This window comes from Schistocerca serialis, chromosome 3, assembly GCF_023864345.2.
Source record: "Schistocerca serialis cubense isolate TAMUIC-IGC-003099 chromosome 3, iqSchSeri2.2, whole genome shotgun sequence".
NCBI lineage: Eukaryota > Metazoa > Arthropoda > Insecta > Orthoptera > Acrididae > Schistocerca > Schistocerca serialis.
The window spans coordinates 206,040,838-206,060,840 of record NC_064640.1 but is presented as its reverse complement, the minus strand read 5'-3'; the positions used below and the strand labels follow the sequence as shown (position 1 = coordinate 206,060,840).

Below are 20,003 nucleotides of genomic sequence, written 5' to 3'. Positions count from 1 at the left end.
TTGTAGCTCACCGAGTATGAAGATGGCACATGCGTTGTTTTATGTAAATCCCTGGAATTAAATGAGAGGTACTGAGATAGTGTAGAGCTTTTAGAAGTTCCACTCAGTTGGTGGATAACTGGTTGCATGTAAAAATTGCCTTGCTTTTCAATGTAACTGTTCAACACCAGTTACATGTTACGCATGGTTAAGTGTGCCATATTGGACCCCATGATTGTTACAGCAGCAGTATTGTGACTGTCAGGTTTCAGACCACACACATGCACTTAGATATGGTATTTGAATACTATAAATAATTTTAAGGAAAACTTAGTGGGCAGCACTGAAGTAACAGTGATATTCAATGGAAGATTCTGTGATGGAAAGTAATAATAGGTGCCTGAGGAGCTTCTGCAGGCAGGTAATTTGCCATAACACCTGACAGAGCTCCAGGTTTCATCTATCAGATTTTTAAGGTGTCTTTGGTCACTTGCACCTTGGTTGCATCCACAGTTCACAATAAAAGTAAACAGTAAAACTAATTCAGTCGATTAAGGCAGAGTGGTTTAGAGAAAAGTTCTTGAAAATTCACTCAGTTGAAATATACGATGACCCTAACATTAGTATTAAATTAAACATATTTTTACGTGATTTTGCATTAATTTTCCAAAAAGAATTTGTATAAAAATACAAACTCTGCAAAATTGCTACAGATGCCAGAGGAACTTTATTAATGTAGTGTAGGCCCACAATGGAGCATTTGAGTAAGTCCATACTCACTACTTTCTTCAGAGTGGTGTTTAGACATACTTTCTTGTGTCCTTTCTTTGTTCCCAAAAGATTTTTTGTTCTCTCCAACCTGGCTGCCTTTTCTTTGTTGCTAATGGAGTATTGTTTTTGACTAAATGTTTTTTTAGTTCCTTGTATTCTTGCTCCTTAGAATTATCTTCTCTTCTGTCTTCAGTTTTTTTGTAGTGTTATTTTTAACTCTTCAGACCAGTCATTATTAGTTTTATTTTTTCCAAGAGATTGGAGTAGTGTTTCACTAACCTGGTTTGTGATAGTAATGACATATGACAAAAAAGGTAGTTCCAATTTTTGCATTATATTTTTACTTCAATATTAGATTACTTTGACCTATAATATTTGTGAAAAGTTATTGAACGGTGCTCAGTGGCGGTTACAGAAAACCTCGAGGAGGAGGAGGAGGAGGAGGAGGAGGAGGAGGAGGAGGAGGTGCTACCTTTATTTTTACTGTAGTAAAAAATAATCAAATCACATGCAAAGTTTAAGAAAGTTTTATTTAAACTGATTATACACACATACAAGACAATGCCATCTTATAATATAAAAAAGTTAAAATTGTTGTTCTCTTCCTTAAATGATGAATTCTATGTGCCTATTCTTCCTGGCAAATTGATTAATTACGTGTCTTGTAGCAATATTTTTACTGAGAAATTACTATGAATTACTAGTATTAATGCTTCACAATCAACTGATCACTCTCGCTCTTGACTAATCTACATGCCTGCACTTACTACCAGTAGGACTTTTCACTTATTCATTCTTCAGTCTTGATATTTCTGCTTCTGGATGTAAACTAGTTTCCTATTGAGTGAATAGTCTGTATGTATAATTCTATGCATCAAAGGTTCTCTGTACAAGAAAACAGTAGAATATTCACCACTTTTCTTGAACAAGTGCCAGATAGAATAACGTATCAAGATCACTAGAATGGCCGCGACTTTTCTTATAGGTATGTGTTAGCTATCTATGTGCCAGACAGAAACACATTTTATATGACGACATGGACACACATGCTGCATAGGAAAGTACAACTACTTGATAACTCGATTCAGTTGAGTCGACTGATAAAAGAAACAAACCAATAGTGTGCGGACTGAGTAGTGGGGTTGGTGCAGGTGGCCACTATAAGTGGACCTGTGAACTGTATGGACATTGGATTTCTGAAATCGTGTGCATCATGAGTGAAAGTACATGAATTAGAAATGTAAATACAACTATAAAGGTATTTAATAAAGCATGCAGAGGTTCAATCAAGATAGGTCATTGAGAAAAAATGCTACAGTAGGCTGTAAAGTCACTTTAATAAAAGAGTTGTCATGGGTGAGACATACTGTTGAGACAACTGAATTAATATGAAGTATAATTTACAGAAAATATAGGTGATGGTTCTGGTGCTACAAAAGAATGCTGAAGATTAGATGGGTAGATCACATAACTATGAGGAGGTATTGAATAGAATTGGGGAGAAGAGGAGTTTGTGGCACAAGTTGACTAGAAGAAGGGATCAGTTGGTAGGACATGTTCTGAGGCATCAAGGGATCACAAATTTAGTATTGGAGGGCAGTGTGAAGGGTAAAAATCGTAGAGGGAGACCAAAAGATGAATACACTTAGCAGATTCAGAAGGATGTAGGTTGCAGTAGGTACTGGGAGATGAAGCAGCTTGCACAGGATAGAGTAGCATGGAGAGCTGCATCAAACCAGTCACAGGACTGCAGACCACAACAGCAACATAGGTGATGGTTCAAATAGTTAGTTTTTCAGTTAGTGCAGATGAAAAAGCAGTTCAGTGAAGTAGCAGTGTGTTGTAAATTTAGTGTAACAAAAATGTCATTCACATTTGTTTTTAAAATATAACAAATACCTCTTAATAATTGTTCTTTAGCATTTTAACATTTTTTCCATATGTGAAATTTCACTTTGAAATGTTTAGAACATAATTAATTAATGAAATTGCTTCAGAAGAATTGAAATTGCCTCTGTGAAGCTGACACCCCCCCCCCCCTTTCCCCCAACTAGCAAAAAATTACCAGGCATTTTCACTTGTTGATGGTCCTCTAAAAATTTTGTGGAGATTTACTGGAGCATTGTCACTGTGTGAAACAAACTGTTTACTTGACAGGTGATTTTAATGCAGGCACAGTCATCATAGTCATGGTAAGCTATGAAACAATTTCATACTGTCAGTATGTTTGATAGTATGTGACGGTCCATGATTCAAAGAGTATAGTGTTCTAAATGAAATAGTGGACATTATAAACATCACTTACGAGCTTCTGCTTAGAGAATGTATAAAACCTCCAGTCACAGATAATCAACAAATTGAAGATGATTTTTTTTTTTTTTTGGGTGTGTTCATTGGTAAGGTATTTCTGCTGTGCCATGTATAATCCATCATGAAATTAATCAGCAACAATTAACACAGGGATGAGAACGATAGTGATGCTCAAAAATACAAAATTCTGAAGGAAAAATTATGTAGATAATCTTGTAGTCGAAATTTCTCTCCGAAAGTATACAGTTACGAAACACTTCAGCAATCTGCCTGAGGGACTGGAAAGTGCTAAACAGTAATAATGTATTTAGATTATAGTGAAAGATACGTCTTCTCAACTGGAACGTGCATACCAGTGTATCTATTGTACAAAGAATAGTCGAAATCAAGTGGGGGAAAATACTGCAGGTTACTTTTTCTTACTGTAAAATCAGGACAATAAATGTGCATAGCAATAGAGCAATATTCGAAATATTGAACTTCATCTGCAGGGTTCTAGGTCATCTTTAAAGTTAAAATATCTAGTTGTTGAAGCTAAAAATTGATGCAGATAGAGATGCTCTCCCTAACCCTATATGATCATCAAGCAGTAGTGATTTTGGAGCAGAAATTTTGCTTATGAGGGAAGATATAATGATCAGCACTAAACATTTGATATTTTTGACCGAGTGAGTTTCAGTGAATGAACTGTCATGATGTGGGTGGAGGAATTGTAGTCATCTTTCAGAATATCATAAACAGTACCTAATGATCACTGAGCTGTTGTCGTCGATGTGAATTCAATTGCACCTTGGTTATTTGGATGGAGAGCTGTTATATTAAATCTGTAGGCCAGCATTTACAAATGGGTCTCATAGACATTCACCTCCTTTAGTCAAAATTCATGATGCTTGACAGTTTGGATAACAGTTTGCGAGAATGTTGCCGAAAGCCTATTAAAATGCTTAACATAATGTAGTGTGTTTTCTCATTCATTAGTCAAATGAGAACTTAACATCCCAAGCATATTCAAACAGCTAAAGAAAAAACCTCACAAATGTAAACTGCACTTATTCTCATTTTGTGTTAAACTGAGAGAGAATTCCATTCTGAATTCTTAGTCTGACAAAAAATGCACCAAGACTTTGTGCCTGCCTGCCTACACACACACACACACACACACTTGTTGGTGTATGTCATGAGCTAAACAGTGTAGTGTCATAAGAATACACACCACAGTCAGTTTCTGGTATATCTGCAATATAAGCTGGACAGATTAAACACACAAGGTCAAAGTCTGCAGATGATTTATCATTACAGAGAACTCCTTAGCAGTCTACAAATGGCACTGAGATTGTGAACGACTGTTCAGTGATGGTTGGCAGAGTACAATAATATTCAAGACAGTCATCCTTCACTCCTCGTTTCCAGCAACAGGTCGGGTTTGTGTTTGATGGACACCCAGAGAAACACACATGTTGGACTGTTTACTTTCTACAACTAAACCTGGAAATGGCTCGTTGACGGTGCGGGCTGCAGTTTTTGTGTGTTCCATTGGTATTATTGTTACCCTCGAGGGACAAATTATGGTAGAGGATTATTCTGACATTTCAGGTGACAGTATGAATTGTATGGTATTCACATTGTTTCCTAAAAATACTTTTTCCCTCAGGGATGATAGTAGCACACATTATCATGCCTGCTCTGTTGAGGCTTGCTCTGTCAGAGTTTGAACATGGTGATGCACTCACACATTCCCTGGTCTGACCAGTTTGGTGTCTTAAACATGACCAAACATTTGTGAGCAGTTTTAGTGTATGTTAAAGTTATTGTTGTTTGAAGTCAGAATGAGATGGCTGTAGCATTTAACCTTTAACAGTTGTCGAGAGTCAGCTGGCAGTATCCCCTAAAAACAATTTGTCCAAATGAAACTACAAAGACTTAAAACAGCTATGAATGTACATGGGAGGTAGACAAAGAGAGGTTTCAGTAGATAAGAAGTTCTTCAGTAAGGAAATGAGTTGCAACAAAATTTTTTGATGACCTACCCATTGATACAAAAGTTTGACAGACAGGAAAGTAAAATTTGAAAACAAACTGAGAAAGTTTCTCTTTGACAATGTCTTCCATTCCGTGGGAGAATTTCTATTATTGTAGTGTGTAAAAAGTGGTGGGTATGGGCTACTAACTTACATCTGTATATCTTTTTTTGCTTAAAAAATGATGTTCATCATGTCATCATTTATACAAATTAATTTGCAAAGTGAATCATTACGATTTATCATGGAAAATGACCAATGGACCAGGAAACTAACAACGAACCTATTTTCCTGTGGAGTGGAGGGGGAGGGGGAGGGGGGGGGGATTTTAGTGTATTTTCATTTCACTGCTCAATCTGCACAGCTAATTGTAAGTGAATTACACACAAAAGTATTAAATTGGACCAACATAGCCATTGCATATAGTAAGTCCTGTAAACAAGTAAAAATGTACTAAAATTTGTGTGTTATTGATTACAGAGTGGGCTATATCATCCAGGCCACTGAGGTCCCTACCTCTTGGTGCTGCTGCAAACGGTCAAAACAGTTCAGTAAGGGATGTTTACCTTGGAGGCTCATGCCATAACACAACATGGAGAGAGGATATAGCAATTCCAATGCTGAAGTAAGTACCAGAAAGTGTTACTGTGTAACTTTCTTGGCTTTTTGATCATAGGTATAATCTCGTTATTCATAAAGTACACAAATTAATGAGGTTCTTTGTACACATAAGAATATCTTTAAATTTCCTCACCTCACAATCTTCAGGTTTCAGTTCAGCTAACTGAAAAACACAATTTGTCATTTTGAATGTTTTTTTTTTTTTTTTTTCAATGATTGAAAAGTTTTTGGAAGAAAAGAATAATTTTCATCTATGTTTGTAAGATCTCTCGCCTTCTTCGTCATATCTATAAGACAAATACATATATCATGCACTCAGTGTGAAATATGCCTGTGTATAGTGTTTATGTGTTACACATTTCCCAGCTCACGAAGTACTTAGTGCGGCAACATAAATAATAAACAGTTACTACACATTATTGTGGTCAAAAATATTCTTTGCATGCAACTGAGGTATCTTTAGTGTGGCCTGTAAGTGTAGATGCTTTTTTTTTATTTACTAGACTCTTCCCTTCACCAATGTCATCGTGGATCCTCTTGCTACCTCCAACACCTTGGGCAGCCATTATACCGAAGTTTTGAGCTCTTCCCACTATCACCCTGCCTTCCTCCATTGGAAATGAGCAGAGGCAGCTTGGGCAATACCCTTCTCTTCTTCGCATCATGAGTGCTACAATGCTGCCTTTACTATGAGGGAGCTAGTTCATGCTCTGTTCATCCTAATCCTCTGCACCAGGGCCAGACACCATCCACGTTCAGATGTTGCAGCACCTTTCTCTTGCAGTCAAGCACTTCCTGCTCAACACATACAACCACATCTGGGTGGAGGGCACATTTCCTGGATGCTGGCATGAAGCCACACTCATAGCTATAGCTAAGCCTGGTAAGGACAAAAACCTTCCTTCTAGCTGCTGGCCCATCTCTTACCAGCTGTGTTTGCAAGGTGATGGAATGTATGATTCTGGTGTGGTGGCTCGAGTCTCACCATTTACTAATGAATGCACAGTGTGGATTTCGAGCACAGCATTCTGCAGTTGACCATCTTATTAATTTTGCCACCCATGTCATGAATGGTTTTCTGCAGAAATCCCAGACTGTGGGAGTGTTTTTCGATTTGGGGAAGGCCTAGGACGCCTGCTGGAGTTGTGGTATCCTCCGTACTCTTTACACGTGGGGCTTCCATGGGCACCTGCGTTATTTTCTTTGAGCATTTTTACAAAACTGAGTTTTCAAGATGCGTGTGGGAACTGTGTTGTCGGACACCTTTATCAAGGAAAATGGTGTGAATCAGGGTTCTATCCTGAGTGTCATCCTCTCTGCTATCACCATTAACCCTATTATGGCCTGTCTCCCGCCGGGCATCTCGAGCTCTCTTTTTGTTGACGATTTTGCCGATGGTCTTTACCCCTGGAGCATTAACAATGGATTTCGCTTTTCCACCGATAAAACCTTCTGTATGAATTTCTGGTGCCAAAAATGATTTCTGCCACCATCTCTACACCTTTGGCCTGTGGCCCTTCCATTAATGAAACTATGACGTTTCTGGGGCTCATGCTCGATAGAAAACTGTCTTGGTCCTCCCATGTCTCTTACCTGGCAGCCCGCTATATGCGGTCCGTAGATTTCTTACGTGCCCTCTCTGGTACTTCCTGGGGTGCCGACTAAACCACCCTCCTCCATTTGTACCGGTCCCTTGTCCATTCAAACTCGACTATGGGTGCTTTGCTTATGCATGTGCATGCCCATCCCTCTTATGCTGTCTCAACGCTATCCACCATCATGGGGTTCGTTTGGCCGTGGAGGCCTTTTACACCAGCCCTGCTGAGAGTCTGTATGCTGAGGCTGTTGAACTACCACTGTCCTACCACCATGAATTTCTCCTCAGCATGTATGTGTGCTGTTTGTCTGCCATGCATGGCCACCCATCCTATGCCACCTCCTTTGACGATTCCTTTGATCTTCAGTATGGTGCTCATCCCTCTTCTGTTACCTCCTGGAGTCCACTTTTGCCACTTACTGCGGCGGCTTAACTTCACACTACCTGCAACGTTCCCAATGGGTGTGAGCCCTTCACCACCTTGGCTACATGAAGTGGCCCATGTTAACCTTGGCCTTTAGTCACTTCCTAAGGACACCACTCCAGCCTCGGTCTATCACCTTCAGTTTCATGACCTTTGCATGGCACTTTGTGATAATACCTTTGTATACACTGATGGCTCTCGGACTGACTGTGGGGTCAGGTGTGCCTTCGTTGTTGGCACCCGTGTCTTTAAATATCGGCTTTCAGCACACTCCTCAGTATTTACAGCCGAGCTCTTCACCTTGTATCAGGCCATGGAGTACATCTAGTGACACAGCCTTTCCAATTGTGTCCTCTGCTCAGACTCGCACAGTGCCCTTCAAAGTCTACGTGAACTGTACACCGCCCACCCCTTAGTGCAGCAGGTCCATGAAACCTGTCACTTGCTCACTGTTGTTGGAGCCAGTGTCATGTTTCTGTGGGTCCCTGGTCATGTTGGCCTGCCAGGAAACAAAGCTGCTGATGTTGCTGACAAGGCTGCAGTCCTTGTACCTCAATCCAAGAGAACCTATATTTTCTCCGACAATCTCTGCATTGCCATCTGTCAGGAGGTGGTGTCACTTTGGCATTGCCAATGGTACCCCCTTTGTGGAGAATAAGCTTTGGCTTATTAAGCCTCTCCCAGCGGTTTGGATGACCTCCTCTCAGCCCTCCTGCCAGGAGGAGGTCATATTAACTAGGATGCTTATTGGGCACTGCCTTTTTAGTCATAGTCATTTGCTCAGTGTCACTATCCCACCACTTTGTCCACATTGCACACAAATTTTAACTGTCCACCACTTCTTGCTGGAATGCCCCTTTAGAACCATTTATGTTCCAGCTTGGGTTTGCCACCTGATGTACCAGCCATTTTAGTGAATGATGTGCGGTCTGTTGACTGAGTTTTACTTTTTATCCACCACAGCAGTATGGCGAAGGCCATTTCATTCTTAGTTTTGGACCACCATAACTGTGTGCTGTTTTCTTAGCCCTTTTTCCACGTGCCTGTTTTCAGCTGTCTCCTGTCCTATCCATTGGGACTGACGCATAGTCATTCAACTCCATTCTGTGTTTGTGTGGTCTAGTTTTGACTTGGGTATGTATGACCCCGGCAAAACAAAACACAAACACACACAAACACACACAAACACACACACACACACACACACACACACACACACACACACACACACACACACACACCACAACACGAAACAAAAATGCACTCCACAGCTTTCCCCACTTATGCATTCAATACGCATAATGCATGCATCTCCCACCTCCCACTCTGCCTCACCCCGCCCCCCCCCCCCCCCCATATCACACTTGCCACCTCATCCCAACCACATTCCAAACTCTGCACCTCTTCCTGTTCTGCTCTTTCCACCTCTTTTCCTCTGCCTCTTCCTGTCACACTCTCCTCCTCCTTTTTTGCCCGTTCACCTCATGCTCACATGTCTACTAGTCCATATCTGTCCATGTCCTCCTCCTCCTCCTCCTCCTCCTCCTCCTCCTCCTCCTCCTCCTCCCCCCCCCCCCCACTCCCTTTCCATCTCCCCATGCCTCGTCTATAGGCTGCCATACAAAGCAGGCTGGCACAGATGACCAATTGTACTAAAACACAACACACCAGTTGTGCAGGAAATCCTACACATCAGAGGCTGAAAAAACATTTTTTTGCTCATATCTCTGCTCCTATTGGAGCTAAAAGGCTATAAATCTCACAGTTCTCACCCTCATGAAGTTTTGTGGTTGTGGACCAAATTTGGTTCACATCAGTGCAGCGTTGAGGAGGAGATATGGTACATACATTACATACATACATACATATGTTTATGTGCATACTGCTTTTTTGGCACCATCAACTAAGACCAAAAAAGGCCAAGTAGATGGAAAAATTTTGTGTAGTCACAAATTTTTGTGCAGTAAGCAGTAGAACCATGAAAAATATAGAGAAAATTCACACCTGTGAGGTGTGGGCATTGTGGTAGGGTCGGCTTGGGGGAGGAGGGACAGTGTGCGGGGAAGGGAGGAGGGTGTTCAGAGGTTACTTCTTAAATTTTTTCTTGGATAACTTGAAAACCACAACCACAACTACTAATGAAAATGTTCCCAATATAAAACTTAAACAGTGTTAAGTTTCCTGTGGTTCATGGTGTGGGTTCCTGTTATGTCCTAGTTCATGAACCACGGGCAACGTATGAGTGGCCAAGTAAGTGGTCCTGACAGTCGGGGTACCAGTTACTTTGGAATAAGGCTGGGCATCTCGGACATACTCTGAGTCATGGTCACCTTTGTGCTCAGATGGCAAAGACTACCAAATCCACCGGTTAGTACCTCAACTGGTAGGGGTAAAACTCAATGGGACCCGGGGCAAGTAAGGCTAGCAACCTGCTTCCCTGGTACTGTAAATATGATGCTTGCAATAATCAGAGCAAAATGCCTCGGACCTTTGCAGGTGATGGGAGTCCCAGCTCTAAGTGACAAACCAGGGACTCCTAAGATACGACTCAGCAGACAAATGCTAACGAGATGGGGAGCTATTAATATCAATGGGGGCTACTCTGGGCAGAAGGTAGGCCTGGCAGAGGCTGCAAGTAAGATGGGGTTGGACGTCTTAGCTGTTAGTGACATTCAGGTAAGGGGTGAGAAAGAAGAGGAAGTGGGAGAATACAAGGTCTACCTGTCACGAGTCAAAGCAGGAATAGCACAATGGGGTGTAGGGCTTTACATCAGGAAAGAAATGGATCCCAGTGTAGTTGCAATAAGGTATGCAAATGAACAACTGATGTGGATAGATTTGACAGTGTCTAGCAAGAAAATTAGGATTGCGTCAGTATATTCGCATTGTGAAGGGACAGATCTAGATAAGATGGATAGTTTTTATGATGCACTCAGTGATGTAGTTGTTAGAGTAAAGGACAAGGACAGCGTTCTGCTCGTGGGTGATTTTAATGTCAGGATTGGAAATCGAACAGAAGGGTATGAAAAGGTTATGGGTAAATTTGGAGAGGGTATGGAGGTTAACAGGAACGGGAAACAAACTCTTGGATTTCTGTGCCAGTATGGGCTTAGTAATCACAAACTCCTTTCCTAAACGTAAGAACATTCACTGGTCTACTTGGGAAGGCAGGGGAACTAGATCTGTCATTGACTATATAATAACAGATCAGGAATTCAGGAAGGCTGTGAGGGACACACATGTATTCAGGGGATTCTTTGATGACACTGATCACTATTTAATCTGCAGTGAAATTGGTATTGTGAGGCTGAAAGGGCAGGTGAGGTCAGGTCCATATGTAGGAGGGTAAGAGTGGAGAAATTTCAGGATAAGGAAATCAGGCACAAGTACATAACAGTGATCTCAGAAAGGTACCAGTTAGTTGAATGTAGTCAATTACAGTCATTAGAAAAGGAATGGACAAGGTACAGGGACACAGTACTAGAAGTGGCTAAAGAATGTCTTGGAACAGTAGTGTATAAAGGTAGGATGAAGCAAACAGCGTGGTGGAATGACACAGTCAAGGCAGCCTGTAAAAACAAAAAGAAGGCGTATCAAAAATGGCTACATACTAGAACTCAGGTAGACAGAGAAAGTTATGTTGAAGAAAGAAACAAAGCCAAACAGATAATTGCAGCATCCAAGAAGAAATCTTGGGAAGACTTTGGAAACAGGTTGGAGAATTTGGGTCATGCTGCTGGAAAACCATTCTGGAGTGTAATTAGCAGTCTTCGAAAGGGAGGTAAGAAGGAAATGACAAGTATTTTGGACAGGTCAGGAAAACTGCTGGTGAATTCTGTTGATGCCTTGGGCAGAGGGCCCCCCTGCGGGTTCGGGGGTTAGAATAGTCCCGCGGTATTCCTGCCTGTCGTAAGAGGCGATTAAAGGAGTCTCAAACTTTTCGGCCATATGTGATGGTCCCCTGTTGGGTTTGACCTCCATCTCTCAAAATTTTTCCGAAGAGCGAGCCGATTGGGGAAGGGCGCCTTACTTGGTGCATTGTGTCCATCTTGCGATCAGACCTTTCGCCAGCTTCTTTGTCATTGCATTGCAGTCCTGCCCGCTCTCCATCTCCTGGGCATGGATACGTTCCTGCGTGCACTTTCCACCTTGCGCTGTGCAGTGCCACTTTCTGCACTGACGGTGACCATGGACCACATGTCACCTAACATCCAGCATGGTAGCCAGTCCGTTGTGGTGGGGCCGCCATGTTCCCTGTTGGTTGTAGTCCCCTGACAACACAGGGATCACTCTACTGACGCCTGCGCTGTTAACTCCCCACATACGCCGAGGAGTAGATACCCATCTCCCTGGGGCATCAGGTCTGCCGGCAATGGCCATCCTGCCAGGTGGCTATTGCTGCGGCTGGGTGGCGCCTGTAGGGAGGGCCCTTGGTCGGAGTAGGTGGCATCAGGGCGGATGACCCGCAATGAAGCGTGGTACGTCATCTCTCGCTGGCGGCCAGCCGCCAGCAGTCTCTAAGCGTTCTCAGGCTCAATTTAATGCTCAGAAGTATGATCCGAAAATGTTCCCCTCCCTGGCAACGCCGTGGGAGGAGCGCAAGTCTCAGCATGGAGGTAACAGTTATTCGCCCCGATTCTTAGTTTGCACGAGAGCTGATGGGGAGTCTTTTCTATCCACAAAGCCTCAGTTCTTCGTCGAGCATTTAGAGGACAAGTTTGGGGAGGTGGAGGGCTTGTCCAAAATGCGCTCTGGGTCAGTGCTGATACAAATGGTATCCTCTGCCCAGTCACGCAGGTTACTTGCTTGTGACAAGTTGGGGGATGTTAACGTTACCATTACACCACATAAGAGTTGAAATATGGTCCAGGGTGTTGTTTTCCATAGGGACCTACTATTGCAGTCTGATGGCGAGCTGCCCGCCAACTTAGAGTGTAGAGGTGTTCATTTCGTCCGGCGCGTTCATCGGGGTCCGAGGGACAATTAGGTTGCTACCGGTGCTTCATCTTGGCCTTCGAGGGTGATACATTACCGGAGAAGGTCAAGGTGATGGTCTACCATTATGACGTCAAGCCCCTATATCCCTCCCTCGATGCGGTGCTTTCAGTGCTGGAAGTTCGGCCATATGTCTTCCTGCTGCAATACTCCATGTGCCCCTCCTCCCATCTGTGTCAACTGCGGAGAGCAACATTCACCTTGCTTGCCAGACTGCAAAGTCTTTCAGAAAGAGCGCAAAATCATGGAATATAAGACCCTGGACCGGCTGACCTATACTGGGGCCAAAAGGAAATATGACAGACTACATCCTGTGTGAATGACATCTTCTTACGCAGCTGCTACAACTACTGTGCTAGCCCCATCAGTTTCGAGACTTCCAGCCAGCTCGATGAGCAGTACAACTCCTCCTGCCCCCTTGCCCGTGGGGGGGCTCTACCCAACCGGTTGCTCCTGCACCACCTACCTCAGGAGCAACATCCTCCTACCCATCGGGGACATCCGTCCCCGCTTCTCAGCCGGAGAAGTGTCTAAATTCTTTGGCTGTTCTCACTCGCATGAACTCCCTTGGGACCCTCCCTTCCCAGGCTTCCACCAGTGGGAAGCATGACGCCCGACAGTGGCATAAGTCCCAACCAGCGGCTGGTCGTAGGGCTTCGTGATCCTCCTCTGTTTCAGAGACTGATTTGGTGAAGCCTTCCCAGCCGGTGAAACCCAAGGTTCAGTGAGAGAAGTCCAAGCGCACGACCTCTAAGGCCAAAGAACTTGCGGTGGCACTGACCCCACCGCACCCTTTGAGCTCTGCGTCTGAGGATGAGGTCGAGATTCTGGCGTCCGCTGAGGACCTTGATCTCGTTGGTCCCTCAGACGCCATGGATGTCACTCGCACGGGTACAGAATCGGTGGCAGCGAGTGACCAAGCGGCGTAAATTGCCTTCCCAGTCCCTTCACGCCTTTCTCAGCCATGGACAATATCATCCTCCAGCGGAACTGCAGCGGTTTCTTCCACCATCTAGCTGAGCTTCGACACCTTATCAGCCTTCGCCCTTTCTTCTGCATTGCTCTTCAGGAAGCTTGGTTTCCAGCAATGCGAACTCCCGCCCTTCGTGGCTATCGGGGTTATTATAAGAACCAGGCAGCTTATGAAAGGGTGTCTGGTGGCGTCTGCCTCTATGTCCTTCACTCTCTGCACGGTGACTCTGTCCCTCTCCAAACACCTTTAGAGGCTGTTGCTGTTCGTGTGTGGACACCACAGGCTGTTACCGTCTGCAGTCTTTACCTTCCACCGGATGGTGGTGATGCGCAGCATGTCCTGGCTGCGCTGATAGCCCAATTGCCACCACCTTTCTTGTTACTGGGCGACTTCAATGCCCATAACCCTCTGTGGGGTGGGTCAGTGGCAACAGGTCGAGGCACCTCCGTTGAGCATGTATTGGTGCAGCTCGATCTTTCCATTTTAAATGATGGTGCCTTCACACACTTCAGTGTGGCGCATGGCACATACTCCGCCATTGACCTTTCGATCTGCAGCCCTAGCCTCTTACCGTCTGTCCAATGGAGAGTGCATGACGATCTATGTGGTAGTGACCACTTTCTGATCTTTCTGTCACTGCCACAGCATCACTCTTCTGGGCGCCCTAGCAGATGGGCTATGAATAAGGCTGACTGGGACTTGTTTTCCTCCACTGCCGCTATTGAGCCTCTCTAATGATGACATTGATGCGGTGGTTCAATCGGTCACCACCGTCTTCGTTACTGCCGCAGAATCTTCAATTTCCCGTTCTTCTGGGTCCCCTTGGAGGAGGACTGTGCCTTGGTGGTCGCCTGAGATCGCTGAGGCGATTAAAGATCGCCGGCGGGCGCTACAGCATCACAAGTGACATCCCTGCATTGAACACCTCATCACCTTCAAACGGCTGCATACGCGGGCCCACCACCTTATCCGCCAAAGCAAACAGGAGTGCTGGGAGCGGTATGTGTCCACCATTGGCCTCCATGTCTCTCCATCGCAGGTGCGGGCCAAAATCCGACGCCTCTATGGCTATCTGACCCCTGTCAGTGTCCCTGCGCTCTCACTAAATGGAGCAGTTTGTACAGACTCCGACGAAATTGCCAACAGCTTGGCAGAGCATTTTGCTCTGAGTTCCGTTTCTTCCCATTACCCACTGGCCTTCCGCTCCATTAAAGAGTGGATGTAACGTCGGAGCCTTCCTTTTCGAACCCACCATCCGGAATCCTACAATGTTCCATTCAGTGAGTGGGAATTTCACAGTGCCCTCGGCGCTTGTCCTGATACCGCTCCTGGGCCAGATAGCATCCACAGATGCTGAAACACCTTTCAGTGGACTGCCAGCGATGGCTTCTTGACCTTTACAACTGTATTTGGGTCGAGGCTAAGTTTCCGTCGCAATGGCGGGAAAGTATTGTTATCCCCATTCTAAAACCAGGCAAGAACCGTTTGGAGGTGGACAGCTACCGTCCCATTAGCCTCACCAACATTCTTTGCAAGTTCCTTGAACAGATGGTGAGCCGGTGGTTGAACTGGGTACTGCAGTCTCGGGGCCTTCTGGTTCCGTCTCAGGGTGGGTTCCGTAAAGGCCGCTCCACCACCGACAATCTGGTGAGACTGGAGTCGGCCATCCGTACTGCCTTTGCGCGCTGTCAGCACCTGGTCGCTGTCTTTTTCGACATGCGGAAGGCGTACGATACAACATGGCGTAATCGCATCCTTTCTACACTTCATGGATGGGGTCTTCGGGGCCCTCAGCCAATCTTTATCTGCAATTTTCTGTCGTATCGTACCTTCCACGTGCAAGTCGCGGCCTCCCGTAGTTCCTCCAGAGTCCAGGAGAATGGGGTACCACAGGGATCTGTCCTCAGTGTCTGCCTGTTTTTAATTGCCATAAACGGCCTCGCTGCAGCGGTGGGAAATTCTGTCCCTGCTTCCCTGTATGCTGACGACTTCTGCCTTCACTACAGCTCTAGTGGCATTGCAGCTGCTGAACGTCAGCTACAGGGTGCTATCCGTAAGGCGCAGTCTTGGGCTGTACCTGCGTTATGCATTTCTGCCGGCGACGCACTGTTCACCCGGAGCCGCGGCTTTATCTTGACGGCGAAGTTCTTACTGTGGTAGAGTCGCATAGGTTTTTGGGTGTGGTTTTTGATGCCCGGTTGACTTGGCTGCCTCATATTCAGCAGCTTAAACAGGCGTGTTGGTGGCATCTAAATGCTCTGCGATGCTTGAGCCACACCAGCTGGGGCGCTGACCGATCTACCCTGTTACGGCTCTACCAGGCATTAATCCAGTCTCGTCTGGATTATGGAAGCCTGGCTTATGGTTCAGCATCCCCGTCTGCGTTGTGGGTGCTGGACCCAATCTTACACAGCGGAATACGACTTGCCACTGGTGCCTTCCGGACCAGCCCTGTGGACAGCATACTAGTGGAGGCAGGTGTCCCTCCACTGCGGTTCCGGCGCCAACATTTGCTGGCCGCTTATACTGCCCATGTTTGTAGCTTCCCTGGGCACCCAAATTATCGTCTCCTGTTCCCGCAGTCAGTCGTCCATCTCCCAGAACGTCGGCCCCGATCGGGTTGCACGATTGCGGTCCGCGTCAGAGAGCTTCTCTCCGGGCTTGGAGTTTTCCCAGTTCCACCTCCTTTCCGGGCCCCTCTGCGTACACCCCCGTGGTGTGTGCCCCGCCCTTGCCTTCGGCTCGACTTGGCACAGAGCCGGAAGGACTCAGTCCCTCCGGAGGCCTTCCGACGCTGCTTTTACTCCATTCTCGCCACATATCAGGGCTCTGGCTTTGTTTACACTGACTGTTCGATGGTTTCTGGTCGTGTTGGTTTTGCTCTAACTCTGGGGGACCATTCCGAACAACGTTCATTGGCGGCTGGCTGCAGCGTTTTCACTGCTGAGCTGGTCACCATCTTTCGTTCTCTAGAGTATATCCGCTCTTGCTCAGGTGAGTCCTTCGTTATCTGTAGCGATTCCCTGAGCAGTTTACGAGCTCTCGACCAGTGTTTCCCTTGTTCCCGTCTGGTGATGGCTATCCAGGATCCCTGCATACTCTTGCACGTTGCGGCCGCTCTGTGGTCTCTGTGTGGACCCCCGGTCATGTTGGGATACCCAGCAATGAAAATGTTGACCGCCTAGCGAAAGAGGCCACCAGTAAACCACCTCTGGAGATTGGCCTCCCGGTGACTAATTTGCGGGCAATCTTACACCAAAAACTTTTCGATTTATGGGACACTGAATGGTGCAATCTGCCCATGTCCAACAGACTTCGCCCTATCAAGGCGACGACGACTGTGTGGCGGTCGTCCATTCGGGTCCTCTGCCAGGAGTCTGTTGTCCTCTGCCGGCTGCACATTGGGCACACTCGGCTGACGCACGGCCACTTATTGCGCTGTGAGGACCCACCTCTGTGTCGCTGCGGCTCCTTTTTATCTGTGGTCCACATTTTTTTGGAGTGTACGCTTTTAGCTGTGCTCAGGCAGACGTTTGCACTGCCTGACATGCTCCCTGCCCTTTTAACAGATGACCCTGCTATGGCTGGCTTAGTTTTGCGTTTTATTCGGTCAGGGGGTTTTTATCATTTAATCTGAGTGTGTTTGTGTTTTTTAGTGTTGATTCTGGCTTTTGGCCTCCTTTTTTAAACTGAGTTTTTAATGTGTTCTCGGTGGTTGGCTTTTCCTTTTTTTTTCTCTCTCTATGGTCGGCCAACCACCGTCACACTCTGTGTGATTGTAATTTGTTTTGTCTGATCTCTGTCGGAGTATTTCTTGTCCTGTGTCATCTGACGTCTTTCCTGCTGTTCGTTTTTATTCTCTTTGGGTGGTTTTAATTTTTTGGAAAAAGGGACCGATGACCGTAGCAGTCTGGTCCCTTTAATCCCACAAACCAACCAACCTTGGGCAGAGGGAGAGAATATTTTGAAGAGTTGCTCAATGTAGGTGAAAATACAATCGGTAATGTTTCAGATTTCGAGGTACAATGGGATAGGAATGATGATGGAAATAGGATGACATTTGAGGAAGTGGAGAAAATGGTCAATAGATTGCAGTGCAATAAAGCAGCTGGGGTGGATGAAATTAAGTCGGAACTCATCAAATACAGTGGAATGTCAGGTCTTAAATGGCTACACAGGATAATTGAAATGGCCTGGGAGTCGGGACAGGTTCCACCAGGCTGGACAAAGTCAGTAATCACACCAATCTTTAAACATGGAAACAGAAAAGATTGTAACAACTACAGAGGTATCTCTTTAATCAGCATTGTGGGTAAAATCTTCTCAGGTATTGTTGAAAGGAAAGTGTGAGTATTAGTTGAGGACAAATTGGATGAAAATCAGTGTGGGTTTAGGCCTCTTAGAGGTTGTCAAGACCAGATCTTTAGCTTACGGCAAATAATGGAAAAGTGTTAAGAGTGGAACAGGGAATTGTATCTATGCTTTATAGATCTAGAAGAGCCATATGGCCGGCTTCCTAGGAGGAAGTTATTGTCTGTTCTAAGAGATTATGGAACAGGAGGCAAACTTTTGCAAGCAGTTAAAGGTCTTTACATGGATAGTCAGGCAGCAGTTAGAGTTGATAGTAAACTGAGTTTATGGTTCAGAGTAGTTTCAGGGGTAAGACAAGGCTGCAACCTGTCTCCACTGTTGTTCATATTATTTATGGAGCATATGTTGAAAACAGTAGACTGGCTGGGTGAGATTAAGATATGTGAACACAAAATAAGCAATCTCGCATATGCGGATGACTTAGTTGTGATGGCAGATTCGATTGAAAGTTTGCAAAGTAATATTTCAGAGCTAGATCAGAAATGTAAGGACTGTGGTATGAAGATTAGCATCTCCAAAACGAAAGTAATGTCAGTGGGAAAGAGATATAAATGGATTAAGTGCCAAGTAGGAGGAACAAAGTTAGAACAGGTGGACGGTTTCAAGTACTTAGGATGCATATTCTCACAGGATGGCAACATAGTGAAAGAACTGGAAGCGAGGTGTAGCAAAGCTAATGCAGTGAGCACTCGGCTACGATCTACTCTCTTCTGCAAGAAGGAAGTCAGTACCAAGACTAAGTTATCTGTGCACCGTTCAATCATTAGACCAACTTTGTTGAATGGGAGCGAAAGCTGGGTGGATTCAGGTTACCTTATCAATAAGGTTGAGGTTACGGATGTGAGAGTAGCTAGGATGATTGCAGATACTAGTAGATGGGAACAATGGCAGGAGGGTGTCCACAATGAGGAAATCAAAGAAAAACTGGGAATGAACTTTGTAGATGTAGCAGTCAGGGCAAACAGGCTTAGATGGTGGGGCATGTTACACGCATGGGAGAAGCAAAGTTACCCAAGAGACTCATGGGTTCAGCAGTAGAGGGTAGGAGGAGTCGGGGTAGACTAAGGAGAAGGTACGTGGATTCGGTTAAGAATGATTTTGAAGTAATAGGCTTAACATCAGAAGAGGCACCAATGTTAGCACTGAATAGGGGATCATGTAGGAATTTTATAAGGGGGACTATGCTCCAGACTGAATGCTGAAAGGCATAATCAGTCTTAGATGATGATGATGATGATGATGATGATGATGATGATGATGATGATGATGATGATGATGATGATGATGATTCCTACAAAAAAGTTACAGTAATTTTTTTCTTTAGTGTTGGGTTGCTGCAAGGCTTTGTAGCATTTTTTCCATAAGTTTAATAAACACAAAAGATACACCTAATAGAGACTTCAGTCATCAGTAATGTGTTCTTCTTCACTATTTAGAACAATCTGCCAGTGTTAGAATTACTTTTTGGTTCTGGAACTGTAGAAATCACACTGTCTTGAGATGAAGAACTTGTTGAGCCATATTTGGAGCACATTTTCATATGGAAAAGAAGTTCCTTGAAGGTTGTTTCATAGAGAGTGGAAAAGGTGAAAAATCTGAGGGTTCAAGATCAGGTGAATAAGGTGAATGAATGTAGGATGACTTCCTAACCCAACCCCTGTGCAGTGTTTTTTGTCAGTCTAGCAGAATCTGAGTGGCTGTTATCATGGAGTAGCATCACTTCCTGCAGTCTTCCTGGTCATTGTTCATGGATTGCACCTGCAGGATGTCTAAGTCATTGACAATAAATATCAGCAGTGATGATTACACTACAGGGAAGCAGTTCATAGTACATCATACCATCACTGTTCCACCAGATGCATAACAATATCTTTTGTGGATGCATGAATGTCTTTGTACAGGGAGCTGCTACTTTGTTTGAGCTCAACCTTTCCTGTCTTTTCC

The 20,003-nt window shown here is 44.8% G+C and overlaps 1 protein-coding gene across 2 annotated transcripts in view; it reads left to right on the top strand.

Moving 5' to 3' along the window:
• LOC126469924 (uncharacterized) overlaps nucleotides 1-20,003 on the top strand; it is a 573,978-nt gene that overhangs the window by 520,983 nt on the left and 32,992 nt on the right. For both annotated transcript variants that reach the window (XM_050097321.1, XM_050097320.1), the window contains exon 12: nucleotides 5,559-5,703. In XM_050097321.1, the coding sequence (XP_049953278.1) occupies nucleotides 5,559-5,703 (145 nt within the window). The remainder of the gene's footprint in view (nucleotides 1-5,558; nucleotides 5,704-20,003) is intronic.